At 37.0% G+C, this 20,030-nt stretch overlaps 1 protein-coding gene across 2 annotated transcripts in view; it reads right to left on the bottom strand.

Moving 5' to 3' along the window:
- The window catches only part of TRUB1 (TruB pseudouridine synthase family member 1), a 37,697-nt gene extending 18,092 nt beyond the window's left edge, over nt 1–19,605 (bottom strand). Inside the window, exons 1-4 of one of the 2 annotated variants that reach the window (XM_036898831.2) lie at nt 19,276–19,605; nt 16,118–16,216; nt 12,532–12,587; nt 5,214–5,295 (exon numbers count right to left, since the gene is read on the bottom strand). In XM_036898831.2, the coding sequence (XP_036754726.2) occupies nt 5,214–5,295; nt 12,532–12,587; nt 16,118–16,216; nt 19,276–19,561 (523 nt within the window). In that variant the 5' untranslated portion in view covers nt 19,562–19,605. The remainder of the gene's footprint in view (nt 1–5,213; nt 5,296–12,531; nt 12,588–16,117; nt 16,217–19,275) is intronic. The other variant, XM_036898830.2, reaches the window with a different exon arrangement.
- Between the last annotated feature and the right edge of the window lie 425 nt (nt 19,606–20,030).

The raw sequence follows: 20,030 nt of genomic DNA, 5'->3' as shown, positions 1-20,030 counted from the left end.
CAAAGAACTGCTACCAAGACAAGACTAGAAGATGTTTGAATTCGAACCAACCCAGAGCACTGGACAGAGATGCCTGAAAAGCCATCTCTTAGGAGTAAGGCTAATTGAGACCTAGAAAAGTCTAGTTTTGACCTACCCTGACAATGAATCTACACAAAAGCTACTGGAATTCATGAGTTTAACAAGGTTGAAAGACATAAGATCAACATACAAAAAGCAACTTAATTTCTATATAGTATCAGCAATGAACTATCACAAATTGAAAATTTTAAATATAATGTAAAATAGTATAAAAAATATGAAGTATTATCTAGAATGACACACGAAGTAAAAAATATTAAGTTTGACATTTAGTAAAGAAATCCAACATGACTAAAAACCTTCCTAACAAAGGAAACTCCAGATGTCTACCAGTATATTCTATCAAACAATAGAAAAATAATGCCAATCTGACACAAATTCTTCCAGAGAACAGAAGAAAAAGAGAATACTCTCCAACCCATTTATGAGGTCGGCATAACCCTGATAGCAAAACCAATCAATGAGGACAGTAAGAGACAGGAAAAACAAGAGGGTAATCTCATTCACAAAGATGCAAAAATCCTAAACTAAATATTAGCAAACTAAATCCAACTACTTATATAAAGGATAACTTATTATGATCAGTTTGGGCTTATTCCAGAAATGTAAAGTTAGTTAATATTTGAATAAGGAGAAAAATCAATAGATAAAGAAAAAATATTTGATAAAATTCAATGTCTGCTCGTGATTTAAAAACAACAGCAGCAGCATGTTAGGTATAGATAGCCACCTGCTTACTTTGATAAGAAATCAGTTAAAAAAAAAAAGAGAGAAAATCTGTAAGAAAAAAGGTAGAAAGACTTGTTCTTTCAGATTATCAAGATTTATTCTAAAACTATAGCAATTAAGATGGTTTGGAATTAGCACAAGGATAAATAACAGACCATATAGAAGGAAGTGGTAGATTGTACATGTAATATGAAAGGCAAAGCAATAAAGCTTCTAGAATATAGGAAAATATCTTCATGCCTTTGGCGTAGGAAAAGTTTTTGTAAACAGGGCTCCACAAGGACTAACCATAAAGGAAAAGACAAGTTGAACTAAATTAAAACTAAGAACTTCTGTTTTCTGAAAGATAAAGTTCAGAGAGGTAAAAGACATGCCACAGAGTAGAAGAAAGTATTTGCAACACATATAGCCAAAAGAAGAGCACATATCCAGAATATATAAAGATCTCATAAAAAAAAAAAAAAAAAAAGGCAACTCAATAGGGGCAGAAAAAAACAATCCCAGATGGGCAAGACACCTGGACAATACATGAAAGAAGATGGCTAAGGAGCCAACAAACATAGAATAAAGTGCTGCATCCCATTAGTAATCAAATTAAAACCACAATGAAATACTACTACACACTTAGCAGAATGGCCAAAATTGAAAGTATTGTTATTACATGTATTGTCAACGATGTGGATAGAGCAAGTGGAACTCTTACTTATTGCTGGTGGTACAGAAGAGTTATACAACGACTTGGAAAACTGCTTGATAATTTCCAGTACAGTAAAATATACACTTATCCTCTGACCCACCAATTCCACTTGTTATATATCCAAGGGAAATTACTGCATGGGTCTACCAAAAGACAGGTTCAAATATGCACAGCAGCTTTACTCATAAAGCCCCAAACTAGGGGTCAATCCAAATGTCTCAACAGGACAATGTGTGTGTGTATATATGTGATATTTTCCTGTAACCTAGGAGCTTTACTGCTTTGCTTTCATATTACATGTCTGCATACACACATTTTATGTATATACATATACATATACATATTCACATAGTGTGGTATTCACACAGTGGCACACGCAACAGCCATATAAGTCCAAAATACTGAGTCATGTAACAAAATTGATGAATCTCAACAAATACAGTAAGTGGAAGAATCCAGACACAAAAGAATACATATTGTTCAACTCTATTTATATAAAGTTCAAAAATAGACAAAACTATACTTTTGTTTTAGAACTGTCACCATAGTGTTGGAAGTTAGAAGAGCAGTTATATATGGAGTGGTGGCTAGAACGTGACATGAGAGGGGTTTCTAGAAATCTCCTATTTCTTGCCTGGAATGGTAGCTGCACAGATGTTTGCTTTTTGGTAGTTCATTGAGCTGTAAATTTAAGTTTTGTTCACTATTTTAAATTGGGGTAATACTTTATAATAAAAAGGCTTAAATACAAACAAAAGGCACCATAAGATGATTGCTACCCAGCTACACACTAGCCCTTCTATAGTCTGTGCCCTATTCATTTAAATCACAATTTGAAACCCACTTCAACTCGTCATCTTCCTCCAGGAAGTGTGAGCAGCCAAACTGCAGTTCCAGAGGGGCCGCTCCCATTACACAGAATTTAGCCACCTCCACCTGAGAACACCTGGTAACATCCTATCTTGGGACTTGAGGGTTGTAGTGCTTAGTTAGAATAAAAGGAGTACCATGAGAAATCACTTTCTTTTTACTTTTCTTGCCCCCCAATAAAACAGACACAAGATTGACCTACATCTAAGACAGGCTGGGAAGCCATGGTCCTAGTATCCTGAGCTCAGTGGAGAAAAGATGAGCACAATGAAGCCATGTGTCCTGGGACACCAGCAATGGTACCTGACACTTAACACCTGGATAGGGATGAAAAAGCAGCAGAAGGTTAGGAAGATACTTTGTCTCTCCTGTGACTTAGCTGCAGCTGACCTTTGGGAATACCTTTATTGCCTTATTCATTCATTCACTAAATGCTTTATTCTATATGCCACACATTGTGCTGAACACCAAAAATACAGTGAGGACCAAAAGAGACATGGTCTCAGTCCCACAGCTTAGGGATTAACGTGTGAGTATGTATTTATAAATGGTGAAAAAGGCTGTTTATGATTAAAGGAAGGTGTTACAGAAGAGAATAACATAACGGGAAGGGCCCTATTAATAGGGTTTGAACTTTAAGTCTACTGAGAGTAGACTCATTTTGAGACCCATTTTCTTATTCTTCAGCTATCTGAAACAATGCCGAAAAATAGTGTTTGTCTACGTAGGACAAAAACGACTTAAGAGCATTCATTTGCCATTGACTTATGTACTGTCTCAATTACTTCATCCATTTGTCAGTTGTTCTTAACGGGTCAATTAAGAACTACATTTTTTATTGTTACAGTGGTTGGGCAGGGAGGGCAGTGGGTGGCAACATCAGTGGCATTTAACAGGTGTGGAAGTGGGACGTTACGTGTTCTGCAAGCCACAGGACAGTGCCGCACGATGAACTGGCCTGTGCACTACATGACTTTCCGATGTCTGTCAGATAGTTATGTAGATGAAAAACCTGTTTATAGTTATTTGAGGCTAGGACCTAACTACTTTCCATTTAAACACATTGGCATTTTTGTGTGCTTTTTGTCATATACTGAATTTTCCAATACTAAGTCATCAATACAACACAGCTATATCAATCTGCATTTGTATTTGTGGCATTCACAGCAATTTATGCATAAGTGTAAACATCTGACTATTTCATTAAGACTTTTAGTGTAGTAATGTCTGTGAATTTACATATCAAAGTACCTATTAACTATAAATTACTTTTATTTCTTCTTTATATTCTGTTGACTGTATTATACTGATTTTTCTCCTAATGTGTAGGTAGGTTAAAACATCTCTGAATTTTATTCAAGATAGTAAGGAAGGTATTACAAAATATTGGTTACAGGTCTCAGTATTAGGCCTCAAAGGGTTGAGAGCATATGTCCTAGTTCTCCATTAGACATAAGACAGAAGTTCCTTATTTATCTCCCCCTTGGTACCTGCTAGAGCAGCCTAAACATGTGATACATGTTTGCTTATTTACTGAAATCACACAGAAAAATTATGTCAATCTGAAAAATTCTGTAAGCTTTTATTTTCTAGGACTACAAATACTAGTTAAAAACTATGGGGCGCTCTCCTTTTCAGGACCTGGAAAGAGTCACTTAGTTTTTCCATGACTTATTTCATGATATAATGAGAATTATAACAAACTAAGCTTTATTTAAGGTAAGTAAATAAGATTACAAATAGCACAATACAGAGATTTTTTTTTTTTTGATTCTAAAATGCTCAGGGGAAGGCAGGGAGGGTATGTATGTTCAAGTATTCTCATTATCCTGGCCCTCTTCTAGTTTCCCCCATTTAATAGCACAATCGTATAACCAGTTTTAAAAGCCAGCAACCTGGTTCATAAGTGAACAACTTCTCTCTTACTACCTCATAATAATAATAATAATTTCAAGGATAATTCGACATCTCCTTCTTAAGAGACTCAAATCAGAGATTTTTCTTTTGATTCTGTTGCTTACTTAATCAAGTAAGATACGAAGCTACATACAAATGTCAGCAGGACAAGTGAAAGCTACAATGGACAAGAAAATGATTAGTCTCAGGGTGGGGCAATATGTAATATGTATGAAAGACACTCAGCACAAAAACACAGAGAAGCCAGATGACATAATAATGTAGGTGCACTGACTACACAAAACTGCTGCATTATAAACAGCATAAGCACTGTGAGAGTTGCTAGGAAACCATTTCATTTATCCATTCTTTCTTAAAGCAGTGAAAAAAAGAATGGTAGAAAGATCAAGGTGGGCCCCAGCAAGCTCAGCTTTCTTTATTTTCAAAGAAATAGCTCTCCCTCTGTCATATCTTTTTACATAGTCCAAAAGCACAGGAACAGGATTATTTTTAAAGCATTAGACCTGGTACATTTACTTCAACTGCTAAGAAGTCATTGTAAAATAAATAAATAAAACACTAGCAAGACACAGGTAAAATCTAACAAGAGAATCTATCTGCTTTATTCTTAATTTACTAGGAAAAAATGTCCTAAATTGTAGCCACAAAGGTTTTTGGACAAGGGAAGTATTTGGAGGAATTCTGAACATTTAAAAAACTTACTATAGGAAAAGAGGCAATTATAATAGTAAATTTTTATTAGCATACTTATACCAAATAAGCAATGTGATAAACAACTTCTGATCTTATTAACCTACAGAAATATACTAAAAACTAAAATCACTGGTAATATCAGGTTAGAGATTTATTTTCAAATTCTGAACTCATAGAAACTTTCTCTAAATGTTAAAAAAAAGAACACATTAGATGAACTTCGTACCATAAGGTTTTTCTTCTGTTACTTTCCCTGTAGAATCTAACGTGTCGGTAGCTTTACCCAATTCTCCAATGGCAACATACCTCTAGAGGAAGAAAAAAACAAGGAGGAAAAATAGGCCATAAGGTACTATGCACATCTTGCTATATATACAGAATTTCACTAATAATATCAACTTGATATAAAATAAAGGCAAAAATAATAGACTGCAATTGTTTTGTTCATTTTTGGCATGTGGGAAGCACTTGTGTAAACCATGGAACATTCACAAACTTCCCACACCACCCAACATGACAAAGAAAAGCCTTATTCCATTGATAATTATGTTTAATAAACACACTGTTGTTGCAAACAATTTCTAAAACCAGTGTTACACAGGCAGTGTAGAGAGAATGACATAATAAACCCTTTCTTGGCCATCACAACATTCACCAATTTTACCAACATATAAATATACAATTAAAATTAATTTTAAAATAAAATCAGTTTACTACTTCCTCTATGAAATACTAAGACTCATCTTAGTAACTTGATTATGCATTTAAGCAAAAATTAAACATGTAGAAATGGGCAAAACTAATAAAGCAGAGGTAAGGTACTTAACTATTATGTGTTCTAATAAAAAAGATTGCTATTTCTTAAGCTCTCTCAAAGGAGAAAAGTCACTTTTAAGAACTGATCATTATTCCTAAGTGAAGAATTTGACCATCCTTAGTTAAGTGAGGATTGTTTTACTTCTCATCTCAGAACATAACTGTACTATGTATTCTTTACACTCCTCTATTTTGGTCAAATTCAAATTTTATATGAAGCATCACATGAAATGGTGAGAAAATGCCAGGAATATAATTACCACTGAAAATAAACTATAGTTATGTGGGCAATTTTTTGAAGAGGAAGCTCAAAATACTTAGCCGAAATATACAGATTTTTTAGGACATTATGGTAGTGAAGGGAACAGAGACTAAAATGAGAAAAATATTAAAACCTCAAATTCCCATAATCAGACATTTTGTATTGGCCTAAGTGCCCACTGATGAAATCACCTTCTGTTGTACTTTTTTTTTTAAATACAGTATAGAAGGGAATGTTCCAAAGTATTTGAATTAATTTTTAAAAATGTCATTAGTATTGACAAAAATCAGTTTCTTGTAACTAAACATTCAATCTCATTATCTGAGATGCCCCACTCCTGCTTCTATATTTTGGAGCAATCAACCTTGATCAAGCATTGTAGGTAGAAGTACAGCAGGGTACGTGGGAAGAGCACAGACTTGAAGGTTTGACTCCTGATTTCATCATATTTAGTAAATAAGTTAGTCTTTCCTTCTGGAGCCTCATTTCCTCATCTTAATAACAGTACCTCGTGAGAGCAAAGTTTAGAACGGTGCCTACCACTAGTAAGCAATGGAAAAAATAATATTACCGTTATCTCTATTAAAAAAAATAAGATACAGAATGATTCAAAGTAACAGTGGTTAGAATGACTCATTAGGTTACAGTGAGTTTTCACAGAGAAAAGTAAAGTAAGAAAATGCTCTCTCTGATTTTCCCCTTAATAATCTGTCGAGCTTCGCAAGAAAAAAACAATGCAATCATTTATAACATGCCTTGAATGTTTTTGTGCTATTCTGCAATATAACAGAAACTCCAACAAGCTTTCCAAGTGTGTGATGCTCATTCTAGTCTTTGGATTCCAGGGGTTCTGTGCCTTGGCACATGCTACTTCCCTAGCCTTAAGCTTCCTCTCTTCTCTAGCAATCAAACCCTAAAGCCTGTTAATCCATCGCAAGTTCCAATCACCCACCCCCGCAGTAGATGCTCAATATAAGTTTCTTACATAAAAAAAGGCCTGTATTAAACCCACATCAATGATACTCAGTCATTCACTAGTAAATTCATTCATTCATTCAATCTTGTTTCTTAAGGACTATGATGCACAAATTATTTTCCTGGTGCTCCTGAGAGATACAAAGATATATACTAAAGAATTCCCTGCTTCTGGAAGGTTACACTGTAACAGGATAAGACATCAATAGAGAAAACACAGGAGAGTGAGTATCAAAGATGATAACAGATAATAATGTCTGTTGTTCTAAGTGGTTTATACTGCTTGGCATGTGATCACCAACAGATGTTGTTTTCCAAGCACATTTTGTATATTGATCCTTTTCTTCCCAAATTATAAAATTGTTGTTCTGTTTCTTATTAGAAAGAAACACAGTAGCAGCTTAATAAAAAGTTGCTGATAGAATTATATATGTGTGGGAGAGGACCCCTGTGTGCAATTCTTCATACGTCATCACAGTTTTAAACATCCAGATTGTATCTGCCAAGTTTAAAATTCATTCCAGGTTCTGTGGTTACACTGAGTTTGGTTACATGCTGGATTCTTTTTAGGGGAAATAATACCTAAACCAGCAGTTCTCAAATATTGTGGCTTTAGCACCCATATATACATTTGAAAGGTATTGAGAAACCCTGGCACAAAAATATTTTTTCATATGTGTTCTATCTGTTGACATTTAGAAATTAAAACTGAAAAATGCCTAAAGCACTAAATCACATGTGCACCTTTCATTAGCCACCAGAGCCATGCCATCACTGCTCAACAGGAACAGGTTGTGACACAAAGCCTTACCACCAAGCAGATTTGAGATAGAGGGAAAAAAAACATGGGAATGTGTGTGTACACACACACACACAGAGAACCCTACCGCTTTATCCTATGGAGTCTAAGTATTTCTATGCACTGGCCTAAATTCTATACAGAGACAGAATGTATACTTGGGAATTATCAATTCTATTAATATATTCATTACAACATAATTCCTCTACAACAAAACAAACGTCCTGTGAAATTTTTAAAGAAGTTTCTTTTGAACTGTGTGCTCTCTGGGGTTCATGGTTTCTCACTGATTCTAACACAACTCTACTTCCGGCTTCACTAATGTTCAAGTTCCCTGAACCCCACGGCAGATATTAGACAGCTTTAAGAGCAAATTGGCTTTCCTACTCTCAAGAAAGGAGAATGTCTTCATAACAGAAAGTATACACAATCATTTCCATCTCAACCAGGCAACTGTTTTTCTGAGGTTTGAGTAGAAAGCTTGTGATTCAAAGCTTCACAAACAAGCAAGCAAGGGTATCATTTAGAATAAGGAAGAACATTATTTTTAAAAACCTACCAAATTGAAAACATGTGACTGTAAATGTCTTCATTAAAAAGGAATAGCTCTTTACAGTTCATAAGTGTAAGCCCTTCAAATACAGTACTTATGAAATGCAGAGTATAAAGAAAAGGTACAAATTAGACTGTCCTCTGGAGAAAACGCATTAGAAATGCTCAGGTCTAAGCTGGCTAAGTTTCACAGGAGCATTATTCAAGTCACACATCAGAGCTGACACTGACTGACTGGTTAACCTAAAAATGCTCCTGCATACCTGGGGAAAGTGACTGCCCTTTGAACACATCCAGGGTGGAAAAGTTTGAGCAACCCAATGACAACTAGCACTTGTTCAACTGTTGTAGGGGATACAAAGCTGCTTTCTGAGGAAATCCTGGCTTTGCCTACAGGTTCTACTTTGGTTTAATCTCCACACAGATATGGGAGTAGCCTTTTATCTGGAAAAATGCTACTTAGACTCTTTATATGGCATCAGTGATTTCATAATAGAGCATCAAACCTTACATCTGCTTATGTGGTTTCTAAAGCATATATAAGTAAACTACCTTTAATCAGCAAGATAGAAAGCTAATAAAGATAATACTGCAAAACCTTATCAAAGTCTGTTACTTCAAAGTACATCTGCTATCCAGCTTCTGCTGCATGACTGACTCAAAGAGAAGTATAATTTAGGGAAGACAGCAGAGGGACTGTGCATCCACTGCCTTTCTTTCTCTAGGTAATCTAAATTTCATAGTTAATTAGATTAGGTTAGACCAAAGGGACACATTAGCTAACTTCTCTCAGAATCATTTTACTTGAGTTATATTTTATGTACATCCACTTCTCCATCTGTTGTAAAACTACATTTGAGAACCACCATCTATCTGTCATTCAATATCCCTCACAGTAAGACAATTCTTTCTGACTTTAATGTCCAGAGGAGCTGTTTTCCCTTAAAGAACTGGTATGTGTCCTCTCTCTGGTGAATGCCATGTTTTGCCCAGGTCACCAGAAATCAAAGATAGAAATGAGAGAACGAAAGTAACTGCATTCATTGCTGGGATACTTGCTGGGATAAAATAAATGTCAGGTGTGTAAGGGACATGCAGTTAGAGAGCTCCAACATGCCTGGAGCTCAGAAGACAGATTTGGGAATAGGTAAAGTATTTGGCAACAGTAATAAGAGCATTTATTGAGTAATTTCTGTATATGAGGCAATGTAGATAAAACCTAGATGTTTTTCATACACACCCTACATGTAATCCCAAAAGAGCATACAGTGGGGAAAAAGGAAATGACTCAAGAGAAAAATGATCACTGGCAGAGCAAAGATTACTATAAAACAAGAGGATGACAATGAAGAACATGGGGGGAGGAGTGGGACTTTTAAATCATCCTCTGATCTGAATGGGAAGGAATGCGCAAGAAAGAAGTTGCGTGGTCTGCATACTGGTCTTCACAGAATGCAAACAAAATAATCTGATGGCACAAAGACTTTATTAAAAAGGTCAGCACTCCATCTGCTAACTGACAGTGGTTGTATGAAGTGGCATTATGTGAAAGGATTCTAAGGGTGTGTCTTGGTGCAGACGGAAAGGGTGTTAGGCCATGCCAATTAGTAATGTCTCTAATTAGGACTGGATGGTGAGGGAAGGGTGTTTCGTGATATGGCTGTTAACATGAACACTGAATATCTGCCACCCATTAGAAATAATTCTACTCTTGAAGTAACTCCACTGTACACAAATTACAAGTCTATATTTTCTAGTAATGCTGTGATGTAAATAAAAAATTCATCTGTAAAAGTAGGAAGTGGGAAAAGAGTAAACATCAGGTCAAATAGTATATCTGTGCGCAGTTAGGAGGCTGCAGGCACCTTTAAAAAAAAATGAAATAGAAGGAAAATATATCGAGTACATCATACATAGGGTTAAAGCCATTTGATGCAATTTTTGTTTTTTATATGTATTGTGTATATAAAGGTCACAATGTAAAATGAATTTCTTACTATGGGTCTTGGTCAAAAAAATTTGAAAGCCACTAGATAAAAGAATCTCTAAGATTCCTTCCAGGTCTAAAACAGAATCTATTTTTTTTAAATTCATTAACGGTTTTTAACTTTAAATAAAAACGTAATATTCCATGTACTTAAAAATGACTTAATTTTCTCAACAAATGCATAATCTAAAATTAAAAATGTAAGAAATATAAATAGCTAACAAAATAGTAATGCTATTTTTGAAATGTGAAGCACCCAAAAACTAAGGTTTCTGTAATAAGATGCACCTGGGATTATGAATTTATGTTACAGTCAGTCATCTGAGGGTCTGTAATTTTACCATTTGACATTCAGCTTTCCCAGCTGAATACCAAAATGGTTTGTGGTAAACAAGACTTAAATCAGAGTCAATGATATATTTATGTTTCCAGTCATGTATCTGGAAATATGCCTGAAATTTACAAGTAAAACTTTTCAGTGACATATAGTGTGTTATGTGTAGTTGTGGCTTCGCTAGGGAGGGCTGGAGAATGAGTATTCCAAAGAACTCAAGATATTTTATTTGGGAAATACAAATTCCTTAAAGTAAATATATCTTTTTGTTATTATTATAAAAGGAACATGTTCACTGTACAGATTTGGACAACATAAACAAAGTGAAAAATTAAAATAAAAATCATACATAACCCTGTATCAAAGGAACCACTGTTTATATTTCAGAGTTAAACAAATACTAAGCAACTGGCAAGACCCTGTATCAGAAACAAATTCTAAACTCTGTATATTTAACCATAATGTATAAATACACTATGAAACAAGTTCCTTCATTCTAACATTTTTTCTCATCCGTGATTTTTTTAACATGAACACTTAAGATTACAGAGCAAGCTACATTGAAATTTTTCCATTTATCTAAGATACTAAGACCCTCTCCAACAAAATGACACAGGTTTTTAGTTCACTTAATAACTAAAATAGGATGTCAAAGGCAATATGATCTCCAGGGATTTTTATTTTAAGAAAAGCTTACTTAGACCACTGCTGCTCAGAGTGTGGTCCAAGAGCCAGTATCCAAGAATAAACAGGGTCAGAAAATGAGGGTGTGTATAAACTTATTTAGCAACTTTATGTCACCATAACATTTAAAACATACTTTCCAAAGTCATCAATCAGTCTGCAATGAACTGGAATTTTTTAAATGGTCACATTTTTTTAAGAAACAATTTAGACAAACTCACTTTTCCAACTATTTATATTCCACTTAGATCAAGCATTTTAAAACAAAGTCTAGTTTAGGAACTTGCTGAACTTCTCTACCTAGTGGCACATTAATCTTCTTGTCATAGGCATTTTCTCTGCCCCACCCCAGCTATTCTAACCCTCCCAAGTTGCTAATTAGAATACAGATATTACTGTCTTTTGTAGAGCTGGAATAGACACAAGAGGAGATCAAATCACTTTTCCTAAGGAAAAACACAGAGGGCCTGAGAGGGTAACCCCTCGACAGGCTGACTTCTGTTTCAATGCTCCTTCTACCTTGCTGTTTTGCATGAATAGTTCTCACCGAATGTCTGAAGCAATCTGCGGGTTTACACCCTCTCCTACCTCTGCATAACCCCTTCTCTCTTTCCTATCAAGCACTCAAAAAGTGCTTTTGGGTTTAAGCAAGGTTATTCATATATATGAAAGATGTAACTTACCATCCTAAAGAAGCCCCACACCTTTCCTTAGTAGACATTTTGTAACTAGTGAACAAAGCAGATGTTTTTTGGAGAGTGCCTAGTTTACAAAATGGTGGTGTTTCTATGAAATTCCAAGGTGTAAACAAAAAAGTCTTTTTTTTTTAGTGATCTTTAAGTTCCCTTTCATTTAAGAAATGTGATTATTTAAAAAGCCAATATAATTTTTTAAAATTATGGGCACTGCAGAGGTTTTGCTTCCATAAGTCAAATTTGTTTTTTCAATTAAGAATTTCCTAATTATAGTCTCAGTATTCTGAAATCTCAGTTTTCATGACAGACATTGTGATAATACTCGAGAATGACACTTGTTGATGTAATATACAGTTTATTTTTTATTGATTAAAATCCAACACATAGGTCTTATGAAAAACTAATGAAAAAAGAAAAACAGAACTATTCCATACTCTTACCTTGGACCCAGACAACATACTGGTCAACATTTTTGTTCCCCTTCCAATTCCAATCACTACAAACCAAAGAAAGAAATATTGTGACACTCCATTCTGAAAACTAGGTGTTAAAAATACCTACATATTTAGGTAATAATTTTCTGGCGTAAGTGACGAGAAGTTGGAAAGAGCATATATTTAGCATAATTTGAGGGCTCCTATTACTCTAATCAGTTGAACTTGTCATGCAACTAAGAAATTCTGAAGGGAGAATGGGAGACTTGCTTTTACTTTCTCGAAGTGTTAAACATGATAGAAACCTAAACCCAGACAATTTGATAATGAAAAGTTTGAGAAAAATATCAAGGGACTCACTGGAATTTGATATGGGCATCAGTAAAAAGTACAGGGTACAATTAACCATAGTACAGTAAAGTCTTTTGACAGAGTTCATTATTAAACAAAGCAAAAGCCATTATCATAGCTAATGAACCATTTAAAGATGATTAGTGCTCAGCAGTATACAATCAAACAGAAAAGTAACAAATCAACCCAACACAAGGAAGAATATAGGGCAAAATGAGAACCTGGAGAATGTCTGTTCACACAGACCACATATAAAGTACAATGACACCCTTGTCTGTTCCATTACAAGCTTTATTTATCATTTGTCTTTATCACAACACATTTCACCAGGTAAGGATGAGAGTTTATAAGCATTTCTTCACTCAATAGCAAGCAACTTTTTGTAAGAATTGAAGTATTTCTCATCAATGAATACAATTTTGTAAAAGACCAGAATATAACCACTACAATTCAGAGTTACAAGAGGAAACAAGAAGTGATTGGCAAGCTGAGAAAATTATGTTTATAGCAAATATCATTCATTGAGTTGACCATATATCAATTTCACACTAAATGCTTGCCATTCATTAGCTCACTGAATCCATATTAACACCCATAGGAAGTAATACAATAATTCTTACTTTATAGATGAGGAAATTGAGGCAGAGAGATACTAAGGCCTTTGCCCAGCATCTGACAACTAGTACACAGTGGAGTTAATACTCAGACCAGAGTGTCAAACAGCGACTCCCTTCCTTTTTCATCCTGCCACCTTACTCACCTACACTTTATTCCCTTATCTATGCTTTCTTCCCACTGCCACCAGCCTAAATCGGCCTAAACTGCTGCAAAACTGTTCTACATCCTATCCCTTCCTCTTCCAATTCATACTATCTCATAACCATTCCTGAAAACCTGTATCACGCACTACAAAGCCCTCCAACAATCCTCAGTAGGGTCCCAATGCTACCGTACCAACTCCTTAGTGAAGTATTCAAAGTCTGTCCTTTGAAACCCAACTCAAATCCCAACTCGTTCATAGTCTATCCCAAACCCCCTCTAAGCTTCTTTGACAGTAATACTAGTTCAAGGACTAAGATAAGAAGTGTCTGCCTTCAGTACCCTCTGCTGGGCACAGCATTCTTCCAACAGCACTGCTGCTGCCAAGGCAAAAACTCTGTGTAACAACGAAGATCTGGTGCAATTTTATTTAAGAAGCCCCAATCAACATTTCTTGAGCAGCTACTACACATACAGTCACAAGAATATTTTTAATGGGACTGTACATTTCCTAACATTGAAAAAGCTTATAATTTCATGGGGAAAATCAAATTCAGACAAGGGAAATCACAGGTGTTCCAAAAAAGCTGCCTTAATTAATAAGTAAATAAACACTGAATAACAATATGATAGTATATGATTAAGTGTCCAAATGGACAGAGAGAATAAGTGCTGCAGGAGGTCAAAGAAGAGAGTACTCTAAATGGCTCAAGAGGCCAGAGAATGCTTCATTCAGGCATTTCAGAGTTTGAGATAGGGTCTAAAGGATATATAGAACTTGAACATACAAAGAGAGAAACATGTTCTAAAGAAGGGACAAACTGCACAAATTCTCAGACACAACGATGAGCATAGTAAGTGTTTAAAAAGCAGAGTGCAGGGTGTCTTAAGAGCAGGCTGACATGTTTGACTTTACCATGGTTAAAGTGATGAACTAATGATTTCTCTGCCAGTTCCGTGATCCAGAATGACAGAATTTAAAACAAGAAGGCATCTTAGAGTTACCCTGTTTAACCCTCTCATTTTATATCCAAGAAAACCAAGGCCTATTGAAGTTGATGGTTAATGAAAACAGAACTTCAGGAAGATGAATGCAGAAGTGGCAAGTAGCAAAATTATCTGCAGATGAGACCCAGCCATCCAGCAGCCTTTAGTTCAAGTGACAGTTTACTGGACAGAATTTTACTCAGCTTTTTCCCATTCAATCACCCAAAATTTTACTCAGTATTTAGCATATAGGCACGAAAATAATTAAGACTGGTTTCAGTCCTAGTCAGTTATTGAAAACAAAGAAAAGAATGAAGTTTTACATTAGTAATAGAAAAGAACAAGTGGTCAGGCTTCACATATAGGAGAGAGCATTTCAGCTGGAATCTGGAAACATCAGGATTTACAACTAAAGTAAACAGAGGTGAGCAGTTTGTCTCAAAAAGAAACCATGAGCAAAGATACAACAGTCTGAAAAAGTGTGCAGTATTAGGCGATGAATGAAGAACAGGGTTTTCCTATTTCTGCCTCAACTCCTACTTCACCTTCCAAATTTTCTGTGCTCAAATTTCTACCAATTTTCTATCAATTTTCCTCTACCATAAGATGTTCAACTAATATGTTTCCAAGAGAAAGTGACTTTGCCTCATGAACTGTAATGCTTATCTTCTTAAGGGGGCTGATCTCAGAGATTAGATTTGGCATAGGTAGGAAAAGAGCTATATACCTGTTGGGAGCACCAAAGACCACCACCCCACATTGGGAGATCCATACATAGCTAAGGTGTACTACAGTGACACAGTACTGTCACATGGCAGGATCATAAGGGAAAAAGACACTAGAGAAACCATGCACAGGTTTCCATATTCTCTCTCCCTCCTATTAAGAAGGGTAATAGTGTATACTCCTTTCTCCAACAGTGGTAAAAGCAGTAATATACATTCAATGTTCCTACTCAGGGAAGCTCATTAGAAACTCAACACCCAGTTTTCACTGGAGGGGATGAGAGCAAGGTTACCTAGGCACCCTCTGCCTAGTGGTAGGACAAAATTTCAGATTACTAGATGGAAAGCAGGGTTTCAGCATAAACTACACTGTTCATATGAATAATCGAGGCAGAGCAAGCCACTCTTATCAAATAGTAAAGGATGAGAACACTCCCAAAATCCAGGTACCCAGATGCCATCCAAGGACAAGCCTTGCAATCATGACTTTCTCAAGACAGCAGTTTCAGGCCTGCTATGTTAACTCTCTTCTGCACAGATACAAATCCTTTCTCAAAGTCCTGTCCATACATAAAGTGGCTAGTTCTAATAGCTTTGTATACCTTGTGCCATTTAGGGGCTTCTTTAGAAGATGGCATTACAAATCCACTAGATCTGAAATATTCCAAAATGGACTGAAAATGACACAGCTTTAGTCAATCTTATCTGTTCTCAATCAATATTTCTTTCTGACCTTAAGAGACAGTTAAAGTTTCATTCACATCTCTTACCCAGAACTCCTCGGGCTGCACTGTCTAGAGTCCCTCCGTGTCCAATTTTCAAAGTCTGTTTTTTCCTCTTGGTCCATTCTGGAGAAGGCATTCCTGCTTCTAACAGAGTAATTTGGATGAGAAAAGGTAATTACCAAGACAAATGAAGTGCATCTGCATAAATACAGGGGTTAGGATGGATGGAGCACTCAAAACAATGAAGAAGTATTACACAAACTTAACATGTTAAGACTATAACAACACTGCTAGCAAAGAATAGATTTTAAAATGTACCAGCACTCCTGAAATTACAAAGTACTCCAAAAGTAGTTGTGTAGAAACTGGAATTCATTTCCTAAGCAAAAAAAAAATTTTAACGTGAGCACCTATCCAGGCTAACCCACAAAAATCTAGTAAATTCCTTATAGTGGTGAGATGTTAGATAATGATGAAAGGAATTTAGTTAATAGAGGCAACTAGTTTTGGAAGTCCTCAATTTCACTTCTAAATTTCTTTCAATTCCTGGTATTCTTTCCTGGTACCCAGCTACCTAGCACTGGTCGTACATCTCACACAAGGCTACTTCTAAGAACACTAAGTTCCCAAACTGTGTTTATTGTCCTCATCCCTGAATCAAAATTCTCAATTCCTGAATGAAGCTAATCTCAACAAAAAGTCATGTGGGAAGGAGTTAACAGTTAAGTTGCCTCTTAACCTCCAAAGCATTTACATTTAAAAAAGATGCTAACCTGGCCCCTCTCATATTCCTATTATAAAAATAAACTGAAATGTTATCTGGAAGTGCTCTGGAAATTACAAAGTACTATAAGCTGTTATATAACAATATATTGAGAGAATATTGGCTACTGGACTTCAAATGAGAAAGAAGAGCAGGAACAGCTGTGCTGACCTGTACTTCCCAAACCCATCAAAGCTTCCTTATAACCACTGACACCAAAAAGACAAAAAATAAAGCAAAAGAAAATGAAAAGACAGGATAGAGAAAGGAAAAGGAGATAAGCAAAGCAATAATGGAGAAGCTAGATGAAATGGCCAGAAGGATAAGCTGGATTGCTCAGCCTCGCCGCATAATTACCTCCGTGCTGATACAGAACCAGCGTCAGGAACACAGTCCTAGTGCCACTCTCTGATAATGACATCACTGCTTCAACAGAAATCCCCACGGCCAGGCCTAGGCTACAAAGCCTTCACCTTTCACTTGCAATCCATTATGGATCTCGAATCCATGAATTTATAGAAACCTTTTAGGGAACTCTTTGTATTTTTCAACTTGACATTCCGTGGAGTATAAAGGCCCATCAATTTACTATCTTCCCTTTGTGTCAAATCTACTTCTTTCAAGTCTGAAAACATACCACACCTGCTATATTGGAATTTGGTTCACCCCATTAGTATCATTCACGTTTGAATATTTATTGCGGTCTTTTCTAGCGATAAAATTCTAGTAGGTTTGGGGCCTTGACGGATTCCAACAGACAAAGAGCAGGGATTTTAGTATGACATGAATCACTATAAGGAAAGGCAAGGAATGTTAATAGAGGCCATGACAAAACTGTGGCTTAAATCAGCGGTTGTCAAACCTGGCAGGCAATAAAATGTGGTGCCTTGGAATGTGTATCTTTAACAACCTTCTCAGGTAATTCTGACTGCCAGTGAGAATGGCATTTGGGATAGCCAGCATAAACACAGAATAGGCCAATCACAAGCAATATAGAAATGGAGAGTAATGGGAATGTCCGGTAGTGAGTGAGTGGCTTCCAGAAGATGGCCCAGCAACAGCTTTGAAACAATCAGTTTTAATCAAGTTTCCACTAAAACTCCAGTTCTTTGAGGTAGATTAATCAGAAGGTCACAATATGGCTTTGGTCCTAGCAGAAATCTGTCTGAAAGAATGAATGGTAATCACGACCTTGAGGATCAAAAGAGCTATAGTTTAGCTAACAAATCAGGCCAAATGAAAGCACTTATATGAAGGAAACAACTCTATGATGACACCGCAAAGTTGCCTTTGATGCAGTTCCTTCCTTCAACATACCCTATGTGACTTATTCCTACAGATGACAAGTGTAAGAAAAGTATAATAAAAGAATGAGTAGATATAACACTGGAATTAAACATCTGCAAGAGTGTACCAACTGCCAGTGAATATTTGAATCTGTATTGCGTCAGTGTTAGTTAACAAATTCTTGTCAGAATAATTTATTTGCTTTAAAAAAAAAGTGTAAAGTTTGCCAGGGAACAGTAAACAACGGTTTAATGTAAAGACAGGCCAGGGCCAAATTTTGGAGGGCTTTGGATACCTAGCAAACAGGTTTATCACCAACAGCCACAGAAATTATAATGCTATGGGCTCAGTTAAGAGAAGAGACAGTATGTTTAATCTTTGAGTCTCTGTAGGCTAGCACAAATCTGGCTTTTTGTAGGTGTCCAAATCTAAGGTTCACTGATTGACACTCTGAAATGATCTACTGGGCTGATGACCTGAGAGATCCTTCAGGCTTTTCAAATATTATCCCAGTGTATAGGAAGGAACAAACAAAAAGAATGCTGTTAGAGAGAAGTGACCAAGTTTTACTCAAGTGTTCCTCAAAATATGGTCCATAGTCTATGTACGCCAGAATCACCTGGAGGGACAGTTTAATAAAAAAAGTTTTCTAAAACTACCCCTCAGAATTACAATCTCTGGGAGGGCAAGAGTTAAGATCTGCATTTGTACAAGGGTCTGTAAGTAACTCCTGTCCAGTATGTGAAAACCACTCTTAGCCTTGGTTAACTAATACCTGCACTTCCAACATATTTTTAAGAAAGCAACTTTGGGATTTGACAGCCAATGCTTCCTTCAGGAGGGGTTCATCTACATGAACAAAACAAAAGGCTCCTGGGGGATCAGATTACAGAAAATTGGTCTGCATGACCAAGGGCAGATGTTTATTTGTGTTATGTGTGGGGTTTTTATGTTTTGTTCTCCCTTAAGAACAACTGATAACAAAGCTACAGGAGTTCACGCGAGGGCGGGGCCAGGCCAGAGCTGCCCCGTTTCTCCCGTTCCCTTCCTTTTCTCTCTCGAGCCCTGAGCGCGCAAAAATGCCCATTGGCTCTCAGCGGCTTTCGCTGTCGCGGCGCCCGCCTCAGCTGGGACCCCTCCCAGGCTGCAGTACCTGCCAGCAGCTTCTCCTTCAGCCGATTCAGCAGCTCGGCTGAAGTGGGCCCTTTGGGCTTGTGCACGGCGAACACGCCGCTCAGGGACAGCAGCTTAGTAGCCAAAGCGGCCTTGGAGACCCTAGCTTCGGATCCGGTCCTGGCAGCGGCCGTAACCGCCGCCACTGCAGCCATCGCTGGCGAGGTGGCAGCCGTCGCTGCGGCTGTTCCTGCAGCTTCAGGAGTTGCAGCTGTGTCTGTTTTCAAAGACAACGGCGACACCACTACCGCCTCAGCAGCTGCCATACTTTAGTAGCTCAGAGTGGTTTTGTATCCTGGAGTCCCACGCTAGTGACGTAACCAGAAGCGCGCCTGACATCGCGCATCATTCCTAACTTCCAAGCTGTGTAGCCCGGGCGTGCTGGGGGGGGGGGGGGAGCGGAGGGGCAAGGATTTGTGGGAATTGTAGTCCATGCCTTTTCCGTGCCCTCTGAGGTGACTGTGCCTTGTGAGGGCTCTGATGGACTGACTAGTTTTTCTCCTGTAATCTTATCTGCTTCTCAGGTGGGATTAGTTCAGTGCCTCAGGTGTAATTGGAGTTGAGTCCTAAACTGCCTAACTCCAACAGCGAATCTGTGTATATTTTCAGCGGGAAATCTCTTCATATCCCACTTGCCCAACCCCTTCCAGAACTAAGAGAACCCAGCATCCAAGAATAGAAAATAAACATACTGACTTTTGCTGCAGCTTGTGAAGAACCATGGCTCCCCTTGGT

Source organism: Manis pentadactyla, chromosome 8 (assembly GCF_030020395.1).
Source record: "Manis pentadactyla isolate mManPen7 chromosome 8, mManPen7.hap1, whole genome shotgun sequence".
Lineage (NCBI taxonomy): Eukaryota > Metazoa > Chordata > Mammalia > Pholidota > Manidae > Manis > Manis pentadactyla.
Note: the sequence above shows the minus strand (reverse complement) of the source record. Positions and strands in the feature narration are given on the sequence as shown.